The 27,940-nt window shown below is 40.6% G+C and overlaps 1 protein-coding gene and 1 long non-coding RNA gene across 9 annotated transcripts in view; one reads left to right on the top strand and one right to left on the bottom strand.

Annotated features, from left to right (window-relative positions):
* The window catches only part of RAPGEF4 (Rap guanine nucleotide exchange factor 4), a 291,346-nt gene that overhangs the window by 161,531 nt on the left and 101,875 nt on the right, over positions 1-27,940 (top strand). For 6 of the 8 annotated variants that reach the window (XM_082689567.1, XM_082689568.1, XM_082689566.1 and 3 more), the window contains 2 exons: positions 5,938-6,010; positions 10,213-10,232. In XM_082689567.1, the coding sequence (XP_082545693.1) occupies positions 5,938-6,010; positions 10,213-10,232 (93 nt within the window). Of the gene's footprint in view, positions 1-5,937; positions 6,024-10,212; positions 10,233-27,940 lie in introns of all 8 variants that reach the window. The other 2 variants (XM_082689572.1, XM_082689573.1) reach the window with 1 other exon arrangement.
* On the bottom strand, positions 120-27,908 carry LOC309843808. Its single transcript, XR_014300353.1, has 3 exons — positions 27,662-27,908; positions 26,458-26,629; positions 120-536 (listed from the first exon to the last, which is right to left on the bottom strand). It is a non-coding gene; the product is annotated as an uncharacterized lncRNA (long non-coding RNA).

The raw sequence follows: 27,940 nt of genomic DNA, 5'->3' as shown, positions 1-27,940 counted from the left end.
GGATGTCTGCACACTTTTCATAGCATCAGAGGTTCTTGGTTTTTTCCACTAAAGTTCTCCGAATGCAGAGGAAATCAATACATCCTGCCTGGGGTCTAGACCCTTTGTAGCTAGAAGTAGCCAGCAGCAAGCTCAAAATTTCTTTGAAGTCTCATGCTTTAATCTTTAAAATTTATGCAAATTTAGCTTTCTACTCCATAATATGAAAGTAAAAAAGTAATCCTTTAAACTACTTGACATAAAATAAAATTTAAGCTCCAGGAAGACCTTCTGTTAACCCCTCTCGTGTCCCCTTCTGCACTGCTGGGTGCCACTCCAGGGATCCCCACACCTCAGTTGGAGAAGGTCAGCATTGCACTGTGGTACGTCTCAGTTAAATTCTCTGAGAAACCTTCCAGGTATAGAGCAACCTGTTGCTTGGTCAATTCTCAATCACAGAAGTCTTTCTAACAGAGAGTAGAATCCTTATTCCTTTGTAGACAAATCCTAGATTGGTCTTTGTTGATTCTTCATGGAGATCTTTGAGTGACATCTGTCTGGCAAGAAGTTCAGGGATTAGACTTGTTATTTGTAAACTTAATTTTTTAGAAGCAAATGTCATCTTTCGGATGAATTTGCTCTTAGAACTCTAATTTATAAACCAGTTAGAAGGGAAGACACTCTAGTTGCCATAGGGGCAGAGGTTCTGCGTGCATGGTGCCCTTGCCTGAGGGTCCACCATGAAGCCCAGAGTTCTGCCCAAGGAGCCTTGGACCTCATTCAGAGCACCCATTTTATGGATGGGGAGATTAAAGTCAGAGAGCTCAGAAGACTTGTCTGAGTTGACTCAGCTGACGAGGGACAAAGCCAGGAGTAGACCTTAAGAATGAAGTCTACCAAATTCTTCAAGGTCCCTTGAAGGCCCTTGTGGTTTTCTTGTCATGTGAACTGATTTCTTAACCACTCTAGAGGTCCTGGAGGGTTAGGGAATGGGAATGGTGAAGAGGCCTCCTGCCAGGGGCCTTCCACGGTGAGGAGAAGTATCTGTGGCAGCTAAAGGCCTAGCTCTTTCCCAGGTACATATTGGTGATATTTAAAAGGTTGAATGAGGCCATTTAAACTATTGATGTGTTAGGATGCATTGGGATGCAGGAAAGGGCTTTGCATGGAGAAGTCAACCAGGGCCCCAAGGAGGACATGGTCAAGGGACTCAGTCAGATCACTGCACACCCCCTCAGCCCAGGTGTGGGAGGCATGTGGGAGTGACATTGCATAACCACCATGAAAATGTTCTGGGTCGCCTCTGAAAATCTGCTGACTCCAGTTAAAGCTGGCCTTGTGCTGACTTTCATATGGGAGCCTTGGTGAGTTCCTTTTGGTTTTATTCTATTTCTCAGAAAGCTTGGAGTGGCTTTTAAACTTCGATGAAGATATGAACCACTCCACAATCTAGTTTTACTAATCAGTCATCTCTCATTTTTCAGTTCATCACTGTAGCACCAATAAACGCTATTACAAAGCAGCCCAGTATCTAATCCCCCAATTCTCCCACTCTGTAGGATTTTATGGCCAAAGGGAATTATTCCCACCTCCACCGTTCAAGAGAGAAGGGCTGTCTGCTCATTCCATTGCCATCATCATTCCGTGTTGCCGGGCCAACCACATTCTGATGATTGACACTGAATGCCACCGCGAGGCAATGCCACCAGTCCAGCCCCAGGCAGGCCACACAGTGGGTGATGGACAGGGACAACTAAGTCTCTCTCCCTCAGAGATCCTCAGCCACCTAGATCTCTTCCCCAGAGGCAGTCTTTGCTACAACTATCTTGTGTATGTGTCCAGAGACAGTCTATGCATTTACAAATCTTTATGAATATTCACATACACACATTGATTCTTTTGTCCCCACAGAATGGTAACCTACTCTACATATAGTGTGTGGTTTGCCTTTTTTAAAATGTCATGACATAATGTGGAGATCATTCCATGTCAGCAGGTAGTGCTCCTTCATTCACGGCTGCATAATTGTCCAACATCATCTCTTCATCTGGAAGTAGCCTGGGTGCCATCCACTTGTGGCCATTTGAGTTATCTCCTGTTTGATGTTGCTGTTGTTTTGTTTGCTGTTAGAGACAGATACGCATGTTGGCATGTGCATTCAGGTATTTCAGGAACCCCAAGGGAGGTTCTTTGCTCAGTCAAAGGGAACAGACATTAAATGTGATGGGGGATACTTGCAAATTACCTTCCACCGAGGTGGTCTCATTTTACACTCCCAGAAGCAATGTACGAGATAACCAGCTGTGTGTTAGTAAATTTTTGGATTTACTGGATTTGACAAGTGAGAAATGACTTTACATTATAGTTTTAATAAGCCTTTCTGTCATGAATGAACTTCTGCATTTTTCATATGATGTATTCTTTTATAGACTGCTTTTTAACTGGCGTTTGGAAGAAGAGATACTGCCCAAAGATCAAGCAGTATGCAACTTATTTAGGAATCCCAATTATCTGATATCGGTTTTATTTCAGTTAGCTTATTTATCCTAATTAATATAGGATGCTCTGTATGGTGCTACATAAGAAATCAATTTTCCTGTTTTAGTGAATGTTTTCCTAAAACTGTCCCATCAATTTCAAATTTATAGGTATTAAATGTTTTTGAAAGATTTATTTATTATTATTATTTATTATTTATTTATTTATTTATTTATTTATTTATTGTAGAGAGAAAGGGAGGGTGTGCATGAACATGTGTGCCCATGGTGGGGGGAGGGGCAAAGGACTAAGAGAATTCACACAGACTCCCTGCTGAGTGCAGAGCCCAATACAGGGCTCGATCCCACAACCCCGAGATTATGACTAAGCTGAAATCAAGCTTAACCGACTGAACCAACCAAGCATCCTATTTATAGCTATTAAAATTTCAACACTGTTTTTGCAATCTCCCCTATACCAGAAGTTATTCTGCTGAAACTTCAAATGGAAATTATGGAAATGTTACATTTCTTAGTTGTGATAGTCATATTGTAATTTTGTTTGGGGGAAAAAGAGTCTTTGCCTTTTAGAGATAACTACTGAAATATTTATGGAATAATCCCAGAAAGGGCAGGTGGATAGTAGTGTAGAGGGAAAAACATTTGGTCATGAGTTCATAATTTTTGAGGCTGGATATGAGGTAGGCCTTATTCTGCTTTTTTTTTTTTTTTATTTTTTATTTTTTATAAACATATATTTTTATCCCCAGGGGTACAGGTCTGTGAATCGCCAGGTTTACACACTTCACAGCACTCACCAAAGCACATACCCCCCCAATGTCCATAATCCCACCCCCCTTCTCTCAACCCCCCTTCCCCCAGCAGCCCTCAGTTTGTTTTGTAAGATTAAGAGTCACTTACGGTTTGTCTCCCTCCCAATCCCATCTTGTTTCATTGATTCTTCTCCTACCCACTTAAGCCCCCATGTTGCATCACCACTTCCTCATATCAGGGAGATCATATGATAGTTGTCTTTCTCTGCTTGACTTATTTCGCTAAGCATGATACGCTCTAGTTCCATCCATGTTGTCGCAAATGGCAAGATTTCATTTCTTTTGATGGCTGCATAGTATTCCATTGTGTATATACCACATCTTCTTGATCCATTCATCTGTTGATGGACATCTAGGTTCTTTCCATAGTTTGGCTATTGTGGATATTGCTGCTATAAACATTTGGGTGCACGTGCCCCTTCGGATCACTACGTTTGTATCTTTAGGGTAAATACCCAGTAGTGCAATTGCTGGGTCATAGGGCAGTTCTATTTTCAACATTTTGAGGAACCTCCATGCTATTTTCCAGAGTGGCTGCACCAGCTTGCATTCCCACCAACAGTGTAGGAGGGTTCCCCTTTCTCCGCATCCTCGCCAGCATCTGTCATTTCCTGACTTGTTGATTTTAGCCATTCTGACTGGTGTGAGGTGATATCTGCTTTTATACATGTTTAATCTTCTCCATAAAAATTGTAAAACTCAACAGGTAAGTATCAAGTTCCCATTATGTGCAAACCTTGGTGCTCTCCGCTGCAGAAATAGTTAATAAGTGCAAAGGGCCTGTCTGCTTGTTCTCAGCAACAAGCCCAGTGCCTAGGACATTGCCTGCACATAGTAGGTGTTCAGTACATACCTGTCCTAAAATCTGGCCCACCTTCTGCTTGCCCAAGGGCTGCTCTATTTTCTGTTCCCAGAACAGCAGCCCTGATGCAGCGCTCCATGGACGAACAACGAACCAATTGCTACAGAACTAAAGAAAGGCAAAGGCCCATTCATTTAAAGGGCAGGGAGGTGCTTCTGTGGAGGTGATGGCTACTGGCATTGGGGTTCCTGAGACAAAGGACACTCACCCCATCCAAAACATTTCCTAGCAAACCAAAATTGCTTCTTTAATTTAACACAGGTTATTTCTTTTAAAAGCCTGGTGTAAGGAGTTGCTAATAGTAAGAACTCAAAAGGCTGTAGGGGGTGGGGGTCAAGAAACCTTCTCAGAACACATCCCAATCCCCATCTGCTTTTACGAGCCTGCTTTGTTCAGAGTCCGGCATGACATCATGCCCAGTAATGTGCTTAATCAGTGCTCTCTCGTGAGGAAGAAGAGATGTTGTCATAGAAAGAAGAAAGTCACAACTAGGAAGCTATCAAAGGAAATGTCAGGAATTCAGGGTGATAGATTAGTCCTGTGGGTATGTTTGAGTGATTAGTTAACTCAGAGGCGGGGAAAATCATGAATTTTAATGTTTGCATGCAGGTGTTAGTATAGTTGCCTCAGAATGGAAGAAAAAAGAATTAGAAGGGGGAAAAAAAGCTAGTCCCATCTTTACTAGAAGAAAACTCTTTTGAGGAACCGTCAATGTTACATTACAAACACCATTCAAATCTACCAAATGGGCCAGATGTTTGCTCAAACACTGCATGTCACCAGCTGCCCATTGCTACAGATGAGGCATTTCTGCTGACGCCTGTGTAACCCGCAAGCACATTTCAGAGTGTTGATTCTTTTGATGCCATTTAACACTTATGTGTCATCATAATTAGATACCATAAATATACATGACACCATGCAATAAATAAAATTGCCTGGCTTTCATTCTAAGAGGGGAGGAGGCTGTGTTTATTACCTGGGGAGACAGGATGTCTAATATCCATTTTGCATTCTTCGTAAATGTCACCCCTCTCTCGCTGGAAGCTCTAGATGGCTTTATGCTCCCCAAGCCTCATCGCTTCAACACAGCACAGACTTTGGGGGCTACTAGAGATCGCTGAGCCCCAGGTTTTAAGGCAGGCCTGAACCAAAAATCAGGCGGATACAATTCAGAGGAATCCAAATAGTTCTAAATGAAGTCAAACCATTCTATTTGACAACAGACCAAAAGTTCTTTAGAGGTCACATAACGGGCAGGTGTCAGTGTAAAAGGAACTAGTTAAATGGAAGCGAATCAGCTTCTTTCAAAACAGACATCTTCCAGAGATGCATTTCTTTTTCCTCTGAAAGAAAGCTGATTCAGTACCATTCACCTATTAAGAAGGCAGCACAATTATTTGTATCTGCATCTATAAAAACCAAGTGTCTCTGCCTTCCACAAAAACCCGAGCATGTGTTTGCCAGAGTGAAAAGCAGGGCAAGAGGTAAAGGGAGAGGAAAAAATCCCACGCAATCGGGTTCGTCAGTCACGAGTACCTAAATGAACTGGCTGGCGTATGACCCCCTCCCTGGGCAGGGGCAGGGGGCCCTTCCAGTCTTATCCACCAAGACCCCTTATAACAGAGCGTCTTTATTTCAGAGCACAGACCACATTTGATGGCTTTGCAAATACTAGAGTCAGAGGCTTCCTGACACCCAGTGTTTTGGCTTTTTAGCGTGTAAATAAACGAGTGCTCCAAGTGAGTAAATCTCTGTGTGCTGAGTTTACAATCTTGTCTTTCAGAAATATCGACAGTACATGGCAGGACTTCTGGCTCCTCCTTATGGTGTTATGGAAACGGGCTCTAACAATGACAGTAAGTGAAAAATGTGAACATTTTGTATCTAAAAATTTGTCATGTGGTATGTGTTTTCGTGTGACAAAAATTATGCCCTACACCAGTTTGACAGAGTAAGTCTCCAGACTCTTCTGTGGATAAACAGACCTGCCAGCCCACACTTGAGTTATTTTTAAAAAATTGTTCACATGGTATTATTTTGTGGTCCTTGCTGATTGAGGGAAGGATGCTCTGATACCAGTTGGAACTTCATACTTAAAATGCTTTCTCAGAATCTCTTCATTTTATGTTGAAATCTAGTGGTTCTGTCTATTTTAAAAATGGGATTTATGAAATGTATTTGTCTCAGTCACATCCAGACACCTGAAAGCGCAACCTCTTGCTATTTGGATGCTTTTGGTCAAGGAGAAAAGCAGGGCGAGCCGTTATTGATTCTTCACACATCATGGCCTCCTCTCACTCCAGGCCTTTTATGTGACCAGTCTCTCACTGATCATAAAAGACAGGAAGTTTTCCTCTGTGATATCCCTTTCTCATGGCTGCCCACTAGATTCAAAGAAATCCTGTGTCCTGAGTCTCTCTGTTCAAGTGTGTTGAGAGCATCTTTTTAGCGCTCCTGACTGGCCCTGAGACTTGCTTGTTGCCGAGTCCCTGTTTTGCGCTCTTGGATGTATATGCGTAGCAGGATACCCAGTGCTGAGGGTTTTGGAGCAGTTAGACACTGTGATGAGCCAACCAGGCAGTGCCTCCACACCAGGACTCTTCTGAGTAAGAGTCCCCCTTCAGATCTTCTCTCTAGTTCCCCTAGTTCCCACTCATTGGCAGACTTGTCACTCCAAGGTGACCCCCCTCTCTACAAGATCATAAGTGAGCTTCCTCACGTTCACTGCCCTTTAAGTTATAGCTTCTGTGTAGCCTCTGGCCTCTCTCTCTCAGTTTCTCTTCCGTCCTTGGGGTGGGGTGGGGGGGCGGGAGGAAGACAGGTCTCCCTTTCCGTTCCTTTCCTTTCCTTTCCCTTCCTTTCTTCCTTTCCTTCCCTTCCATGTTCTTGATTTTTCTTTCCTGGTTGATGTAAGGATGACCAGCTCATGAAGAGTCCTTGACTTGAAAGCCCAGCTGTGCTGTCTTCTATCTGTGTGACCTCAGGCAAGGCACTTGACTTCTCTGTGCCTCGGTTTCATCACAAGATTGTTGTGAGGATTGAAGGAAGCCAAGCATGTCAAGTGTTTAGAGGGTGCCAGGCATGGAGTGAACACCACTGTGGTGTTAGCTATTATTTCCTCACCACTGGTCACTCTTAACCCCTCCAACTCTGGCTTCTGCCCTATACGTCTTGACTCAAACCATCTAAAGACTCCAGTGACCAACCAGTGCCAGGCTCTGTCATTACCATTCCCCATCTCTCTGACTTTGAGTATGACTTTCCATGTGCAGGCTCCCTTCTTTCTGAGTTCCCAGGCTCCACCCCGCAGCCTTATCCTGGTTTTCTGGTATCTCTCTGGCCACATGTGTTTGGTTTCTTCCAAAGTACCTCTTCCTGTCAGTTTAGGTATTATCCAAGAGTTCAGTCTTGGCTGTTATACTTTCCCCATGACCATCCTTTCTTACAGTGGATACAAACTTCCTGAACCAATACCTCTGTTTGATTCTTCCCATGGCAGCCAAGCTTTCCAGAAGACTGCTGGTTCTCTTTCCCCCTGGATGTTCTGCTGGTCTCTTAAACTCACAGTGTCAACAACAGAACACATCCTTATTCCCACAAAGCCCATCCCTCCTCCTGAAAGCCACATTTCGATTCCTACCTGTACTGTTCTTCTCCCATAACAGCCTCTAAACCTCAACCATTTTATGTTTTTTTTAAAGATTTTATTTCTTTATCTGTCAGAGAGAAAGAGAGAGGGAGTGAGGAAGCACAAGCAGGGGGAGTGGCAGGAGAGAGGAAGAAGGAGGCTCCCCGCTGAGCAGGGAGCCTGATGTGGTGCTTGATTCTAGGACCCCAGGATCATGACCTAAGCCAAAGGCAGATGTTTAACCAACTGAGCCACCCAAAAGTCCCTAAACCTTAACCTTTTTAGAGTCCTTCCTTATGTCACCTCCATGCACTGAGGCTAATCACCCATCTGGTCCTTTGCTCCTTCCTTTGCAGGGTTCATGTTTTTCCTTTCTGTTCCCTCTGCAGCCACTTGGCCAAAGGCCTCATCACTCCTGACCTGAGGACAAGAATGACTCAGCTGGCTGAGTCTTCAGTATTTCACCTTTGGTCTATCCTACACCTGACTTATACCTGACTTAGACAGAACTTTTTAAATTTACTTTGTATTGTGAAAAATTTCAAACATACAGAATGACAGAGTTAACATCCGTGTCTTCATCACTTTAATTACCATTAGTATTTTAATACTTAAATCTGATTTGTTTATTAATAACAATATGCACTAATATTTTAATTTTTATATTTGCCTTATTTCCTTCTTCTACTCACATACACACATTTCACCGCAAATACTTCAGCAGATAGTTTTGAAAATAAAGACTTTTCCATACACAACCCTAACACCATTATCACACCTGATATAACTGATCTGACTTTCCTTAATCACATCATCTACTGAGTCCATACTCCGATTTTCTCCTCTGAATGTCTTTGCTCAAACTGGACCTTGAGGACCATGCTCTTGCATCTGATTTTTATGTTTTAAGTGTCTTTTCATTTTGAACAGACCCCTCCCCAGCTTTTTTCTGGTCCTATCACTCTGTTGCTCGAAACATCTTAACGATTGCACATTGCCTACCAGGAAAGGTGAAATTCCAAGACTGCTAATGCTTTACCCCAACATTCAAGTTCCTGCATATCCCCAAATCATCTTTTCAGTGTTATTTCTCTGTAAATATCCTAATCTCCAGCCACTCAGATATGGTGATTTGTGCTATGTATTTATCTTATTGAAACTCCTAGAAAGGAAGCTTCTGTTACACTCTGTATCTCCTCATACAATCAACTCTGGTCTTTTCAAATGGTTGTTGACCAAATGGATCAAATAATGGACGGATGGCTGGGACTCAGAGTTTCAGAGTGCTGATATTAGGCCACCCTTCTGCTTCTGACAGATTTGGGAAATGATGGCGAACCTGCCCATTAAGATTCTGTCTATCACCCTGCTTCCTGCCTAGGATTTTTATGTCCTGGGACTATCCCAGTGTGGGAGTCAGACTTTAACTAGGGAATGTTTCCAGATAGTCTCTTCCATTCTTACCCTTTCTATGTATTATACTACTGTCTATTAAAATGGGCATTCAATTCTTCTAAAGCCAGTAGTATACCTCTTGTGTACCCCATTATTAAACATAGAATGTGCTGTTTACTCAGAATTTGGAGCTACTTTATTTTTATGTCACAAACCACTTCAAACTGCCCTGAGGGTGAGCCATACAGACAAACCACCTGTGGTTCCATTTCTCGGTGGAAAGCCACTTAGCCCACTGCACTGGAGGCATTAAGCTCTATGGGGCTGTGGGCCTTCCTGTGTGGCCACCCTGATCATGTTCGTCAGAGTCAACAGCCCCAAAGGAAGTACAAAGGACCAGGGCCTGCCTGTAGCTCACAGTATGTTCATAAATGAATGAACAAATGCATAAATGGATGAATGGTGAACTTTCTCACTGAGAAAACTGGGACACCCCTGGAAACAGACCCAGCCAGGCTCAGACCTGACTTCAGAGAAGCAGGAATTTGCTTTGCCCCAAATGGATGTTGTGTTCTGGTGGTTTTTATGTAGGGCTTAAAGCTAGGTTTACAGCCTGGAGCATGGTGAGGTGGTCTGAAATATAAAAAATACAGTATGTGCCACTTAAGAGTTGACATGTCTGTTCCAAATTCTGAGTGTTCTGTGCCCAGCATAGAGGAATTAGTTGTTTGCATGGTGTAAATGAATCAGAGATGGATTTTTACCTCTGGCAAAGTAAAGCATATGGTAGAAAAACAAAATAAGCATGAGATTTTGTTGTCTGGCACACAGCCCTGCTCCTGATTCATTCATTTACTTATGTGCAGATTTTGGTGGGTGCTGCTATTTTTCTAAGCAGCATTATGTAAGTTTTGATGGAAACACAAATTAGAAACACCCGAATTTTACTTTGTTTGATTCAGCAAAGGACTTCAGTTCCATTTTACAGATTAATCTTAAAATTCATGCTCTTTCTCTCTCTTTTTCTTCCTCTAGGGATTCCTGACAAGGAGAACGTGAGTAGCACTCTCTCTGCCTAGCCTCTAAAAACTGTCCTAAGGTAAAAAAAAAATAATAATAATAATAATCGTGGTAACCCTACCAGTACAGAGAGCTCTGCATCCACATTCAACAGAGCAATAAATATTTGTCTAATCTTATTCTGGCATCTTGGTGAGTCCCATTGAAATATGAGGGGGGAGAAGGTCAACTGCTCTGACATGGTCGTCACATGTCCTTGATGTTAACTAGTCTGCAGAAAGGTTATTCTAGGGGCAAAGAGTACAAATACTAAGGGTTTTTCTTTTTCCCATGATGTAAACAAGCAAGTGAGCAAATCATTGCTTTAATAACATACAAAAAATTCATTGTTTTTCCTCAGTGGGAATACGAGATATGAAATACGGGGTCCGTTGATTTGATAATGTATCCAAGCTGCATGAAAGTCAGTATTTCCCTATGGAAGCTAAAATAAGTAATTGCTCTAATCGTTAAGGGCAGTCAGGTAAGAGAGTAGGTGTAGGACAAACTTTTCACCAAGAACCAGTACCGAGTGCAGATTCCAAGGATGGTAGTGGTGTAGTGGCATCGGCTTTGCATGCAAATAAGAATATGAATTATATATTAACTGGAATCTTAATTTACTCAACAACCTAGAAGGGTTAATAGTGGAAGAGTATATGGTGACTGATTTGAAGCGGTGCTTGGTGGCTCTCAGATGCGTCCCCTTTCATTATGTTCCTCTATTGCTGTACCCAAGTGGCAACATTACAGAAACATTACAGAATGTTCTGCTTTCCTTTCCCTGCTTTTAGTCCTGTGTCTGTGGACAGAGATACTGATTTCATTCAATTCAGATTATTTCTGTATCCCTTTTCAGAGATCAAACTCTGGTTTTCCTTAGGTCTCCTTTCCATAATGTTGGCTTCAAGGGCCTACTGAGATTCTGGCCCACTGTTGTACCACCACAAATTTGGGTTCCAGACCCAGCAATGTCACTATGAATGTTATACCAAAATTTCATGTGGCTTGGTTCGGGCAGACGATTTCAGTTCTAGGCTATAGGACCTCATAAGCGATTTGGCTCCTTGAAACATCCTTGCCTCATCTTTAATTGTGGATGTTAGTCATGACCACCTAAGTGGCCATTATGAATATTGAATGGGATAATCTGTGGAAAGCATAGAGACTAGTCCAACAGAGCTCGTAAATGTTAAGACTATTACTGTAATTATTATCTTGTCAAGATTTGTATCATTTTCTCGAGATCTTTCCTCCTCTGAAAAATGTCGTACCCTTTTATGAAGTAACTATCCTTCTCTCGTTTATGGTTTTCCTCAAAATACCTTTCTTCAGTGAACTTTTCCATTGATCTTTTGCCATTAAAAAAAAAAAAAATCTCTATATGTTGAACAAAGCTCTAGATAATCAGGTTCAAAGAAAGACGAAGCTTAAAGTCTATAGTAACAGACTCATCCTGCCATGATTTTGGATACGGATGTCCCAAAGCACTCCAAAACAAATAATACATGGATCACTAGCCAAGGAAAGAGGATGAAAGAGCCTGGTGCTTCCTCATCAAGGAACCATCAGCGATGTGGAAGGCACACACAGAATGGCCAAGCCCTAGGACATCTAAAATGTTCTAGGCTTCAAAAGGAAGCTCTGTCTCTCTTAGGTCCCTCGTGACCTTTAGATTAGACCTCCCCACAGAGGGACAACAGGCACAATGTTCTGAGCAGAGGCCTACCAGCTGTCATCCTGAGGCTCACTTTGTAACAAAAATAGGAATTTGAAGTTTATGGGAAGTTAGATATATTGAGTTGTTAGCATGTTGCCCTGTAAGATTTAGGGGGCAGGCCAGGCTGTCTCCCCTATATTATTCATTATATATGTTCATTTGTATTTGTTTGGGTCATTCATTCTATGTCAAATTCTCTAGCAAACAGAAAAGCACCCTCTTTCTCTCTCCGCAAATAGCATGGATGTAATATCACCATGAGCTATTAAGAAAGCTCTCCAATGCCATCAGTCAAAGTAAAGCAAATGAGATGAAAGACATTCGAGAATAGAGTTGAAGCTCTAGAAAGATAAAAAGAAGCCTAAGAGCCTTAAAGTGGGTGTTAATTGGAATTTTTCCTTTATAAGAGACAAGTTGTGTTATGATGATTTCTTTTATCCTTTACCTTCCTTAACTACATGCTGGGAAATCTTACATTCCCTTTATGTTTCTAAATAGCAATAATATGCCTGTGGACTGAAATAAAAGCACTTAGACTATTGTTTCAGTGTCCAAACAGCTTCTTTGTGGAGAGAATATATTCTCCTCTCCAGCTCCTACGTTTGATTTCGTTAATCACCATGTTTAACTTTTAACCAAATATGCAGGCATCAGTAAGTGGGGTTTAACTGCCTTGCCAGCTCTGTTTTATTTCCAGATGCAGCCTCACCTTACAAAAAAGGAACTTTCTTTCTTGTTCATAAATTGCACTTGTGTAGAAACAAATGGGATGGCAGTTAACTTGCTACATTATTTTGTTTACTACTTGCTGTAATTGATAGAGACATCATTTAGCTTGATATGACACAGGATACTGGAACCTATAAACTAATGGGTAAAATATTAGAAAAATGACCATTGCGACAATAAAGTAAGTAGACTATTTTGATAACGTTATGAGTGTTTGGAGCTGTTGGTTGTACAAAAAAAATTATTCTCTTTGGTCTGTTCCAGTTGTGTTTTTTCCGTCTTCTGTATATGCCCTATCAGATGACCATGTTTAACACAGATGCTAAAAATCACAATTACAAGAAAGCTTCATAGTTGAATGTTACAGTGGCCCTTTGGCAAAATGAGCTAGTCTATGATTTTCTGCTACTTCTGTATATTTTGTTCCTGTTGTGCTTCATCCTTTTGACAGACGATTGCTATGGAGTTACATAGTTTCAGAAGTTTATCCTTTTCGTCCTCAGTGTAGAAAGAGCCAGAAAATAGGCTCAGGAATATATTACAGAATAATCCCATTTCCATATTTATAAACATCTAGTTTCCAAAAGGATCATTTGAGGTCCCCATTTTTTAAGGCAGTTATAGCACTGACAGTGTGATTAGTGAGGTTCCTACTAAGTGTGGAAGAGTACCTTCCCATCGTAAAACACTAGTTGATCCAGCAATTCAATCAGTTATGGAAAAATCCCAAGTGTCCATGGACTGATGAATGCATAAAGAAGATATGGTGTGTGTATACACACACACACACACACACACACACACACACACACACACACGTGCTGGAATATTACTCAGCTGTAAAAGAGAATGAAATCTTGCTGTTTGCAACATGGTTGGAGCTAAAGTGTATAATAACGAAAACAAGTCAGTCAGAGAAAGACAAATGTGATTTCCCTTGTATGTATAATTTAAAAAACAAAAGAAATAAAGGGAAAATGAGAGAGAGAGAGAGACCAAAAAACAGACTCTTAACTCCTAAAGAAAAACTGATGAGTCCCAGAGGGGAGGTGAGTGCGAGGATGGGTCAAAGAGGTGATGGGGACTGAGGAGGGCACTGGCTGTGATTGCACCGGATATTGCATGGAAGTGTTGAATCCCTATATTGTACTATGGAAACTAACATTACACTGCATGTTAACTATCTGGAATTTGAGTAAAATCTTATCATCAATTCAGAACTCTAAGGTTTCCTAAGTACTGGAAGAACTGGGTGCTACCAATTAGTAATGGGCAAGCTCGGGAGTCTCGTAAAACTATTTGGTAGGTCTTATTTTAAGATGACTGAAATCAGCAGTTTGTCAAACCTTTAAAAATCTTGGGTCATTTATATAAAGAATTTTTAGAAATTATTATAAAGACACAGACTTTAAATGGCAGATGGGGAGGAAATAATTTACACAGCTGGAAAGTTCTCATTATGGAAAGGACAATAGGAGAGTAAGAAGAGAGTAACTATTAGTGTCAAAAGGTTAGGAACGTTAGGCACTTCCAGGGAATATAATAACATTTATTGCTACTCTTTTTTAAGGTTAAAGAAAACAAATTAAAACTTTTCCTACCTATTAAATAACAATATCTTATTTTACTATTATACACTAGCTATAATTCTGGGCCAGATGAAGGAAACGGAAATTGTGCATCCTCAAACAAACTTAAAATAAAAAAACTTGGGGCGCCTGGGTGGCTCAGTGTGTTAAGCTGCTGCCTTCGGCTCAGGTCATGATCTCAGGGTCCTGGGATCGACTCCCGCATCGGCCTCTCTGCTCAGCAGGGAGCCTGTTCCTCCTCTCTCTCTCTCTGCCTGCCTCTCTGCCTACTTGTGATCTCTCTCTGTCAAATAAATAAGTAAAATCTTTAAAAAATAAAATAAAATAAAAAAACTTAGTGAAACCCATAAAAACCCTGTAAAACCTTTTAACTCCAGCTTTAGAACACCTACTGAATTCAAACCAACAGTTTCTGGGAAACAGTTCTTAAAATCCTGCTTTTAAAACATGATTGATAACGCGTCCAGAGCTTATCAAGACATCTTGGCCGGAGTTCACAGGTTTACAACCCGCGGCTGATCCCGTCTGCTCCAGCGCGAGGACAGTTAGCTAGGAGTGCTCTTCCAGTGCGTCTGTAACCGGCCGAAGGCGGGAACCTCAACAGACAAGGGCAAACCAACCAACTGTGAAGGACAGAAAAATCCTAAGCCTGCTCATTTTGCTTTTTTTTTTGGTTTTGTTTTGTTTTTGAATTTTATTTCTTTTCAGTGTTCCAAAATTCATTGTTTATGCAGCACATCCACTGCTCCATGCAATACGTGCCCTCCACAATACCCACCAGGATACAAAATCAATGTAGAGAAGTGAGTTGCTTTCTCATTTTGCTTTTAAAGGACACACTGCTTACAGCCCAGGTGAAGATTAGATTTTGCAGTGTTGCTGGCTCGGTCCCTCCTGGTGTGGGGAGTGTAAACACTCATTTCTTGAGCCGGCCTATGGGAACACGTAGCTGGGTGAGCCCACACTTACCCCACCCCACCTCCTGGAGAACACCAGCAACTTAATGTCAAAGGTGCCAAGGACAACATCAGCTCTTGGTCTCTGAAGAAATGTTTGTTTTTGTGTTCGTGAGCTATGTATTTTATAGGGCAGAATGCCCTTGCTGAGTCTCTTCCTGCTTTTTTGTTCCATCTGTTCCTCTGCTCTGTTACAAAGCTGATGGTGCCATCTCTCTCTCTCTCTCTAGCTCCTGCAGTGGTACAGTGATTGAATATTTAAGATGAGGCATAGTTGCCCTTAATCTAAATAGTGAATAGTAAATGTGGGTAACAGCCTAAAAACCTCATCCCTCTGGTATCAGTTAAGCCATGTGTTTGTTGCATCTGAATGTTACCGGCAGTGTTCCCAAGGGGGGCGACATGGCACATCTTGGGCTGTCCTGGGGTGCTGGTTCGTTAGTATATTTTAGAATTACTTTCCTGAGATTATGAATTACACTTGCTGATTATTTCAGTGCTCTCCTTTCGGTTTCTCTACAGTTTTTAGGGGTTTTTTTTTTTTTTTTTTTTTTTTTAATGGAGTAGAACTTTTCACTGTCGCAATGCTGGTGGTTTTCTAGGATTGCATGAGTTTTTCCTTGTTTTACCCAGCTGGGGGTCCGTACCTCCTCTCAGGTTTCTGTGTAATCAGAATTTGACTTCCACAAAATACCATGGAGAACCCAGGAGTGCTTAATTGTTAAAAATAGTGATAATAGAAGAAACGAGATTCCCTTGTCTCCCTAACCAACAGCTTCTCCTCTGCTCTCTTGAAAAAATGACACGGCCTTGAGATGAGGCCGCTCCCCACGGGGCCCTGCTGCTGAGAATTAGTTCCACTAGGTAGCAGGGGCAAGAAACACAATGTCATGTTAATGGTAATGTACGAGAGTGCTGATTTCAAAGTCATGGGAGAGTAGATTGCTGTCTCCAGAAATATTTTATCCTGTGCTGCAGGCAATTATGCTCATCACCAGTAACTTGGGGCTGCTGGCATGTTATCTCAATTGACGGTGAGAATAAATTAGATGGTATCATTTATGTTTGATGTATCTGAATTTTTATTGTTCTTCTTTTGAGAAATTGGAACCAAATTATTTGCAAAGTATGTCTTCTGTTTAGGAGAGCGATCTGTAGCATTCTCAGGTTGGATAAATTAATAGAGTGACTACGTGTCATTTAGGATTTGGTTTCTTTTCTAATAACAGTTTTCTGTGTCAGATAGCTTCCCCTGAGTCCATAGATATTAAAATATCCTGTGGTCATTCTCTTTACCTTTCAAAAAAATTACTTTGAAGGTAGATAAGTGATAGAGATGCACATATTCACATCGGTATATAAACACATACATAGGTATGTATGTAGGCATATATATTTAACTGTTTTCATTCTTCAAAATTTCCAGAAAACGAAATGATAAAACCACCTTTGCTAATATGATCTAGCATTGTTCAGAATTCTTATTGCCAGTTTTTTTAAGTGTTTAAACTCTGTTCACTTGAATTTAGCTTTATTTTTTATTTTCCTTCAAAGAATGACTCAAAAATACCCACAGAAACATACCATCTGTTTGGTTGAAAATCTTTAATTTAACAAACATGTGGTGATCGATCCCAAGCCCCTTGTGGTGCCACGAAAATAAAGAAAGCTTGGTTGTTTCCTTCAAGGAGTTAGAGCCCCTGGACAGAGGCAGACATGTGAACACAAGCATGTAAGGACAAGTCATGGGCACACGTGGTCGGGAGAGTGTGGGACAAGCTGTTAAGCTCCGGAGTTCTTCAGCTGAGTTACAATCCCAACTCTGCCACTTACTCACCCCAGGAAGGTGGACACGGTAGTTAAGCTTACTCTTCCCGTTCCCTCTACAGAGCGGAAGTGACAGTAGTGTCTTACCCTAGGGGGCTTCCAGAAGGACTAATGAAAAGATTTATCCCAAGTGCTTAGCCAGTGCTAAGTACCGGGTATATACTCAGAGGAGACACATGGCGGAGTTTGTGGGATTCTCCTTGGGGAGATGCGGAGGAGTTCAGAGCAGGCCTCGCAAAAGCAGCAATGCCTGTGTGCACTCCTGATGGAAAGGAGACGTTACCCAGGTGAAAGGGAAAGGATATTCCAGGCCAAGAGCATTGCATAAATAAAGGAACAGAGTACAAGAATTTTCTCTTTCAAGGCTAATTTCATCAGATCTAAAATAAAAAAACTTTTCATTATTTTAAAAGCTATATTTTGTACGATCCTTTTCAAGGTTCTCAAAACCCGGCTTCCAAGCTCCGAGTATTTTGGGAACCTAACAAAACATCGTATTTTTTTTTTAACTCTAAAACTTGATCTTTTTAAAATTGTAGATGGGGAATTAGTTTGAATTCGTTTTCCCTGTATTTGTACCTCCCAGTACCATGCCTTCTCTTTTAAAAATGACAGATCTAGATGCTAATGTCTTTAGAGCCCATTGGTCACTCGGACCTCCAGCTCCTTTCTGCTTAATTGCCCAGTCAATGCTCCCACATTTCTGTGGTTCTCTTTTGTTCATCCCACCTCGCCCCCTGCCCATGCACACACACCCTTCTCTTGAGTGGATCTCTCTGCAGGGCTTTCCATTGAATTTTGTCTTTTTACCTTTTTCACTTGTTGAGGTCATTTTAAATTTTATTCCACTTCTCCTAAGGGCCAGCCATCCCCAGCCAGTTGGGTATCATTGTCAAAATTATTAAGAATGCTTTTGAGTCCGTTTTCAAGGCATTAATAAGCATGTTAAATCTAGCAGCATTCAGCGGAGGACCTAACCTTGTGGAATTTAATTTGTTTGTGTTAATTTATTTGCATACATCATAAAATTATCCCATCTGGACATGAAAAAATAACATAGGAAAGTATACCATGAAAATACTGGGTAAAACAAGTGCTAAGTCATTAAATTAATGTGCTGCCTTTCACTTACTTGTAACGTGAGGGAAAAGGAAGGTGATAATTTTTTATCTCAGAAGACATTGGTAGGACTGAATTAGTACTTAGTCATTGTTTTAGTCTGTGTCCCCAAAAGTGCCTAAGTTTCTGTCCCTGACACTTGACAGCCTGCGACAGGACACAAATACGTCCCTTACCTCCATGACCTGGTTTCCTCATCAAGAACATGGTGATCCCTGACCTACCACAGTAAAAGAATTGTTGGGAGATCAAATAAGATAAGGCAGGCGGAAAATTCCAAAACTCCATAGCGCTCAAATCTAAAACAGATTAAGTTTCCCTGGAGTTTGATTCTAAACAAGATCACACCCTGGTCTGTCGTCTCGGCCCTCATCTCTCCAGCCTGGATAGGAGATCCCTGAGGTTGGCAGTAGGTTCTGATTTGGTTTGGTTTTGTTTTGTTTTTAAGATTTTATTTGTTCACATATTCACTAATTAATTTATTAATTTAGGGAGTGCAACAGGGGAGGGGGAGAGGGGGAGAGAGGATCCCAGGCAAACTTCACCCTGAGTATAGAGATCCAAGCAGGGCTCCGTCTCACGACCCTGAGATCATGACCCAAGCTGAAATCACGGGTGGGACGCCCAACCAACTGAGCCATCCAGGCACCCCAAGGGGAGCTTGGGTTCTGGGGAAGCATTATAGAGGTCCTCTTGAATCCTGTTAGGACTTAGTCCAATGCTCAGTTCTAGGAAGACTTCAGGATGCCAAATGGAAAGTCATTCATTTTAATGTCCATATAATTTGGCTCAGCCAGGAGGATGAAAAATTCCCATGTCACACCAAGTGCTCACTCAGTGCTGTAACTTGATAGCCTGGTTCCAAACAAAGTGAGGAAACCACACCCAGAGTTGACTACAAAGATGGACCAGGATAGACTAAGAACAGGAAAATGAAGATAAGCTGGAGAAGAGGCCTGGCCTGTTTGGGGGACACAGCAGAGCATCATGGATGTTTTCACGACCGCCTATCCTGGACCTTCTAGTTTTAGGGTATGTGAGGTTTTTAAATATGTTTCACCAATTCTTCCGCTCAAAGTATGAAAGCATTGCAATGTAAGACTGCCTCATAAAGGCATTTGCAATATAAATGCAAAAATAGCTCTGTCATTGAACAAGAAATTATTTTAAGTGACTGAAACAGGTAATGGTGGGTCTTCTGCCCAACCTCCCCCCCCCCCCTTCCCTTAGGCTTTGTGTTTTCTCTCAGTTCTGGCTGGTTTAATCAGAAAAACACTTGGGCTCCCTCTGGTGGCCATCCTGGTGTTTCTGCACGTCTAACCTGAGAGCTGAAGTTTTAGTTGTGTCGCATGTAATGTTTGGATGAAAGTGAAAGTGATAATATGAATAGTAAATATTATTTTCTTTTGTAAGATGACTAGCACTTGGAAGCCTCCAAATTAGTCAAAGTATCCAATTCATGCACTCACCCATTTATGTCTCCTCATCCAATATGTGATATTGTTGAAACTTGACTTTCTTAAAAAAAGAGGTATCTGGTCTGTAAGTCCATAGAAAGATACTGAGTGCCAATCCTGTACATCAAACAGATTTCCCCAAGAAGTGATTCTATTAGGTAGCAAGTTTTTGTAGAATGCTGCCTGTGTATTAGACCAGCATTAGCCTTTGTAGGAGCCAATCTGCTACTTACCATTTTGAAAAACTATGACCACACTCTTTTTTAGCAGTTAGTAATATTATATTATTTCTTTTTCTCCTTTAAATCATATTCCTGCTCTGTTCACTCCACAGAATTTTATCCTATTGTAATATTTTTTGTTCCAGACAAGGTTACTTTTTAATTGTCTCAATGTGTTAGTTAATATACAGATTCAATCATGGTAACAAAGGCTCACGTGTAACAGTGTCTTAAAATAAGAAGATAATTTTTCTTCATATCAGCTGTCCCAGTGTGAGCTGTCAGGGATTAAAAGGCACCTCCATGTTGTAATGCATTTTTATGACTGAAAGTTTCTTATTGATTACCCTCTTACACTTTCATGTATCAAAAAGAAGTATATACGTTTAAATTTAAGGGTTTTGAAATTTCTTATGACTCTAATTATCTATTAAAATATTTCTTCTGGCTTGAGTTATGACAGTAGTTGTACACAACTGTCAAAACTAATTTTTTTTATATTTTTATAAACAATTATTAAATATTAAGGTAAATTATTATTGGAAATGCTTCATTGAATGACTTGGATGCTTTTTAAAAAAACGAGTTCATTATCTATCTGCAATAAATTTAACTAATTGTGTTCTTCGTCATGGATATTATATATGTAGCACTGGGAAAGCTCATTCATATAAATCAGTAGATGAAAAGGAAATAGTTTTACATAGCAAGGGCACTGAATTCTTTGACTCTTAGGCAGCTAGGGTGGTACCTCCTGGAGAGAGAGATGGTGGAGTAGTCACAGGAGGGCTGTGGGAAGTGTTGCATTCTGGATAGATTGTGAAAATAAGAGTGATGGATTAACCACGAGGTGAGAGAGAAGGAGAGGAGTTAAGGATGACTTCAGGGTTTAGGATCTGACCATGTGGAAGTATGCAGTCACCAACAACTCCAACAGGGAAAGCTGAGGACAGAGGGGTCTTGGAGATCCAGTTTGAAAGTCACTGTCACTAGAAAGCATGCAGGATTATAGGTAGGCTTTTGTTGTGTCCCTCTGTCCAGTCAATAGTTAATGATAATAAACATCAGAGAGTGAAAATGAGATTAGATGTTGAGTATTTATACTGAGTAACATGTGCCTGGGGCATGAATAAAATTAGAATGTATCTTAAAAAAATAAAAATAATGAGGCAAAAATTAGTAAGGGTTTTATTAAGTTCATCTTCCCCCCTCTGTTATATTTTGTAGATTTTAGGAGAATTTATGTGTGTAAGTAAACTCTGTGTACAACAGCATATATCACCTTTCAAATTAATAAAAGGTTGATTTATGGGCTATATCAAGTACAAATAGTAAATGAATCAAGCTAACAAAGCATCGCTTAATAGACATCCTCAGGGACCTAATATAATGAATAGGTAGAGGGATGTTATTTGTAACTGAGCCCACAAATTATTTCTATATGAATCAGTGATTTTAAATGGCTATGGCCTGCTTGAAACAATTTGTTTTCTTAATTAGTTTAATCATTCTCTTTTTATAGTTTCTTATACTACTAAATGAGTTAATAACCCCCTTTTTCTTAAATAAATTAATCTTATCAGCCTAGCCACAAATATCCAATTACTAAAGCTTGAAGGATTGAAATAATGCCATAATAGGAGGAAAATGATCATATTTTGTGCAATCCTTTTAAAATCAACTAACATTTAGTAAGTGCCTACTATGTGCCATGCAGGCACATGCTTTGGCTCTACAGAAATGAAATCCAATAAAACTAATTCTTGACTTCAAAGACCAAAACAGCCCAACAGCCTAAACAGCTTAGGAGAAAAATAGGTAAACATGTAATTATATTAGAATGGAGTACTGAGAGAGATGGGAATTAAGGCTAAAATCCTCTGAGCATTCTAAGAGCCATGTCACTGGAACACAAAGGATTTCCCAGAAAATGTTTCATTATTCACCCCCCAACATTCTCCCTCTTCACAAGAATGTAGTAACTAAATTACTGTGTAACTCCGGACTAGGTGAACTACAGGTAACAGAAATCCACATCAAGCCACCTCAAAAACAAACAAGAGGGCAAGTTGAGGACTCACATCCCTAGTCCATGAGAGGCACAAGTGTGGAGCTGGCCCTCTGCTAATAGAAGCCAAGGGCTCTACTTTTTTCTGCTTCTCCCCAAGCCTGGAAACATGGCCTCCACTGGTCCCTAGTTCTTTCCCCGCAGCTATAGTTAGAAAACCTTGGAGAAAGACACTGACTGATCTAGTAGTGTAGGTGAGGCGGCCCTTTTACCCCAACTCTGAGCAGTGTGGGTGAGATACCACTGTGGGCTCGGGTCTGAAGATGGGGTGAAGGTCTGTGCCCAGAAGAAGAGGGAACAGGAAATGGTAGCTGTTCACCTCTCCCTCTCAGGGAGGCACATTCAGCTGACTGCTAAGAAATCAGTCCTCTTCCTCTAGTGTACTCAGATAACAACATAATGCAATCAATATCTCATTTGGGGTTAGTCTTCATCCCTTGTTTATGAAGAAATAGGACAGAAGCACTTACGAGAATAATGTTGACATCACATCTTGCAATAGCTTTGATTGCAATGAGCATTGTGCTTTAGAAATTCCATGCATTCCATTCAGTCAGAAGCATAATTTCTTTTTCACTGTCTTCTTAACATGTATGATGTGGAAATTAACAAGATTTGATCTTGTTAAGTCTTTTGAGCTACTTAGATGTGGGTTCTGAACCAGTAGATGACATAAGCAATCCCATTCGTCCTAGAATATTACAAGGATTCTTCCTTTTTTCTATCTATTTGATTTTAAGTCCTTAAATCCTATGAGCCAAATTTACATTCAGATGATTCATTGAGGCTTATATTGTGTGCCTAAAAGGAAATGTTTATGCCAAGAGTCTCAAATGAAGTCTAGTGAAAGAGTGAATTTTTAAAATAATGGTTATCTTTCACTGATCATAAATGTAATAATGCTTATGTTGAATATTTGGAAACATAAATGTATTTTTAAAAATCTCCCATGGATGCCACCAGCCAGAGCTCTGTGTGTTTCTATATTTAACATACAGAAACAAATATACATATAGAAACAAAATTCAGTTCACACTGCATAGTTTCATAGTCTACTTTTTTTAGTCAAGTTTTTTAGCAGATTTTATTATCTAACATTGTCTCAACCATATTGGGAATGAATTTACTCTGCAGATGATTTATTTTTTCCAGTTATCTATATCTTGTCAAGGTTAGGTTTCACACCATCCCCTTCCCATTTCTGGAATTATTTTTAGTTATCTTGCTGTTGTTCTTCCTTCATTTTTGATGTTCTAAGATTCCCTCTGGTATTATTTCCCTTCTGTCTGAAGAACTTCCTTTAGAAATTCTTATAGAACAGGTCTGGTGGATATTAATTCTCCTAAATTTTCCTTCATCTGAGAATGTCTTTATTTTACCTTCATTCCTAAAGGATATTTTCACTGGATAGAGAATTATGGGTTGACAGTTTTCAATCTTTAAGCATTTTCTAATGAACCAATATTGTTACATTAATGTTAGCTGAAGTCCATTGTTTACATATCTCCCTCTTTTTTTTTTTTTAAGATTTTATTTATTTGACAGAAAGAGAGAGACAGAAAGAGAAGGAACACAAGCAGGGGGAGGGGGAGAGGGAAAAGCAGGCTCCTGGCTGAGCAGGGAGCCAACAGTGGGGCTCAGTCCCAGGACCCCTGGGATCATGCCCTGAGCCAAAGACAGACACATAACAGACTGAGTCACCCAGGCGCCCCTCTCCTTTGTTTTATGTGGTGTCCTTTTTCTGTTCCGGGATCCCATCCCAGATACCACTTTACATTTAGTGATGATGTCTCCTTGGGCTCTTTTTGGATGCTATGGTCTCTCAGATTTTCCTTGCTGTTGATGACTCTGACAGATTTGAGGAATAATGACCAGGCATTTTAGAGAACGTCCCTCAGCTGGGATTTGTCCGATATTTTTTTCAGATTAGACTCGGATTACGGATTTTTGGGGAAAGACCACAGAGATATAGTCCATTTTCATCATGTCATATTAAGAATACATGCTATCAATTTGATTTACCATTGACTTTGATTACCTGGTTAAAGTAGTATTTTCCCAATTTCTCCAGTGTAAAGTCACTCTCCCCCAAATCCATTTCCATACTGAACTCTTTTGAAGGAAATCACCGTGAACAGCTCACACTGTAGTATAAGAAATTATACACTACCTCCTTGATAGTGAATACCAACATCAATTATTTGGAATTGTTCTGCATGGAAGATTTGTTTCTCCTCTCACATTACTTAATTAAGTAAGTCAGTCCGTTATTTATTTGTATCAGTGTGGCCTCATGAATATCTATTTTATACTTTGGGTTATAATCCATTACTACTATATTTCTTTTTTTTTTTTTAGATTTTATTTATTTATTTGACAGAGAGAAATCACAAGTAGATGGAGAGGCAGGCAGAGAGAGAGAGAGAGAGGGAAGCAGGCTCCCTGCTGAGCAGAGAGCCCGATGCGGGACTCGATCCCAGGACCCTGAGATCATGACCTGAGCCGAAGGCAGCGGCTTAACCCACTGAGCCACCCAGGCGCCCAATATATTTCTATACTTATTTTGTTTCTCAGATTTTTTCAGTTTTGGCAATTAGGAGATCTTTTGATTGGCTCCTGTGTTTCCTTAACATACTCCCATGATTGTGTTTTGTTTCGTTTTGTGATTTTAGACACTTCCTTACTTCCTGACACAACTAGATGCTTGTATATTCCTTGCCCCATCTTGGCAACTGCCATTGTGCCAAAGATTTTTGGTTCCTTTTATTGAAGAATGGTATTAGAAACCAAGATCTGGGTGGTAGGTGTGCTTGTTGCTACTGAGATGCCATTGTTTTTATATCCCTTCAACTGAGACGCCAAGGAAATAGACAGGGTTTACTAACCTGTGCATATACACAAATTTTTAAATATTTGTATGTGTACCTCTATCTAGCTACTCATGAGTTCACACTCATTTCTCTAATTCTAATCCATTAGCACATGGATCAGTCCTTGCTTATCTGTACTTCCCACTGCAACAGTGAGAAATTTGACCCAAACTCTCTGCCATCTATTTGTCTAATTCCAGCATATATGTATAGTGGTTTTAGACTGATTACCTGTAACCCATGAAAAACATACTTTATCAACTAGAATAGAGTGCTCATGTACAGAGTGTTTTGCATTTAGTTTTACATAATCCAGTCATTTTGAAATGATTTAAGTCAACACCTTCCCCACCTCCCTCACCCCACTCCCTTCAGTGAGATTATGTCATGCATTTTTATGATCATCAAATTCTTTTTGTCACAGTCTGCATTCCATCCTGGGATTCCTAACTTCCTAATGATTTTTTTTTTTTTACCCTGCATATATTGTTTTACTCCATGTGCTGTAAAGTTCTGTAGGTTTTGACAAATGCATAGAATTATGTATCCTATAGAATAGTCGCCCATGCTTTCCCTGTCCATCACTCCATATCCGAAGCCATGGCTATCACTAATTTGTTTATTCTCTCTATAATTTTACCTTTTTCAGAAAGCCAAATAAATGGCATGATATAGTAGGTAGTCTTTTCAGAGGGCCTCTTTCACTTCGCAGCATATATTTAAGATTCCATATTTTTGGATGGTTTGATAGTTTATTTCAGCAAGTGTTTCACACTCACATCCAAAGTCAGACTAGTCACATTTCAAGGGCTCAGTTGTCACTTCTAGGACCAGCTCACAGCTATTCCAGCACCTAATAGTGGGTCTGGCACATCTTGCTGAGATGAAAGTATGAGGAAGTCAGGAAAAAGGAAAAGAATGCATGCTAAAGCAGAGAAAGTGGATTGGGCAAAACCCCCAAAATGAAAGAGTTTTGGTGTATTTGAGGGATTGGAAAACATGCTCAGCAACAGGAGCAAGGGGGAGAATGGTGGAAATGAAGCTGGAGAGAAAGGCAAGAGGCAAAAGTATGAAGAAGATTTTAAACAGCATTAGGAAGTCTGGATTTGTTCCAAGAAGAATAGGGAGCCATTACATGTTTTAAATAGAAAAGCTACATGATCAAGATTGGCTCTTTTTAAAAATCAGCATACTTTATGGGGCAGATGGGCAAGGGCATTTCCCCCACAAGGCAGTAAGGGTGGTGGCTAACCAGAAGGTTTATTTACCAGAACTGCCCACCTGCTGGTCATATGGCCCTTAGCCTCAGTTTCGTTATCTGTGAAATGGGAATGTTAAGAGTACCTTCTTCAGAGGGACATTGTGAGTATTCCGTAAGATAATTCATGTGACTGATTTATTTTACATAAGCTAATACTCTCCAGCTCCATCCCTGTTGGTGCAATTGGCAAGATTTCATAAGGCAGTCAGAGAAACACAATACCACGTGATTTCACTCATATGTGGAATTTAAGGAATAAAACAGCAAGCAAAGGGGGAAAAAAGAGAGAAAAGAAAACCAAGAAACAGATTCTTAACTATAGAGAACAAACTGATGGTTACTAGAGGGGAAGTGGGTAGGGAGATGGGTAACAACTTAAAAAACAAACAAACAAACAAACTTACTATTACCATATGACCTCCCTTGCAGAAAGGTAATTCACATGAAGCACTGAGCACATAGCATTCAATAAATACTTATTCTTATCCTCCCCTGAGATTGGAGTAGTCTCTTGTAGGATGAAGCTACAACCCTTCCTTCTTTCTCTTCTTTACTAGGCTCCTATTCTGGAGGACCCTAAGCAGATAAGAAGAGAAAAGAATGGAACAGCTTCCCTTACCCCACAACCCCAAGTCAGAAAAGAAACCCACTTTCATTATCTTGTCCTTCACCCCAGTTTGTGATTACTTTTATATCCTGAGAACATTTTGCATATGAACTGTAGAGTCTCAGTGTTTTCTCTGCTCTATACCTTCACGAAGATTTCCTATGGGCTCCTTTTTAAAAAATACTGTAAGATCACCGAGGCTTAAACTGCTAATGATAATTAGAGAGAAGTAATTCTCAAAATGGCTGTCTAAGTAAGAAAAAGCAATGATACTACCAACTAATAACAGATCAGTTGTTTATGGTGTGTTCAGGCATAATGAACCACCCAGGACATTTGACTTGCAGTTTTGAAATAAGATAATTTAGTACAGGATTAAATCACATGCAGAGTGTTTCCCTCACTTCTTGCAAAAACATGTGAACAGCTGAGGCTGTACCCTTCCTTCCTTCCTTCCTTTCCTGCTACTACACCCTCCTCTGCATTCTGGAGGGTCCCCCACTGTGTAAAAAGAATGAAACTTTCATGGGCGCCTGGGTGGCTCAGTGGGTTAAGCCTCTGCCTTCAGCTCAGGTCATGATTCCAGGGTCCTGGGATGGAGTCCCGCATTGGGCTCTCTGCTCAGCAGGGAGCCTGCTTCCCCCCCCCCACCCCCGTCTCTCTCTGCCTGCGTCTCTATTTGTGATTGCTCTCTCTCTCTCTCTGTGTCAAATAAATAAATAAAATCTTTAAATTTAAAAAAAAAAAAAGAATGAAACTTTCAGGCTTTACTCAGAAGAGATTTACTGTAAAATGCAGTCTACCAGGGCGCCTGGGTGGGCTCAGTTGGTTAAGCGTCTGATTGTTGATTTTGGCTCAGGTCACGATCTCAGGGTCTGAGATGGAGCCCCTGTAGTCTCCCTGCTAAGCAGGAGGACTGCTTGAGACTCTCTCTCCCGCTCTGCCCTTCCCTGCCCCACACTCTGTCTCTAAGATAAATAGATCTTTAAAATGCAGCCTACCATTTCTTTAATTTTAAGCTGCACCGAGCAGAGATTTGTAGTGTTTCTAATGCCAGGTAGACATTGAGACCAGAAACCGGGTAGGCCGTGGAGTCCTCTCTTACTGTCTTGGGTGGGTGCCCAGAACAGGCCTGCATTCCCCCTACAGCAAGTCGTGACCACGTTCCCACACTTAGGCTGTTCTATTTCATAGTTGCAAACAACCCTTCCTGAATCTGGAGCTTTCTGTACCAGCAGCAGACGGGAACGAGCTACTTGGTGTTTTCTCTAAAAACAGCT

This window comes from Mustela nivalis (genome assembly GCF_964662115.1).
Source record: "Mustela nivalis genome assembly, chromosome: 11".
In the NCBI taxonomy this organism is placed as follows: Eukaryota; Metazoa; Chordata; class Mammalia; order Carnivora; family Mustelidae; genus Mustela; species Mustela nivalis.
This window is presented reverse-complemented; position numbering and strand designations above follow the sequence as displayed.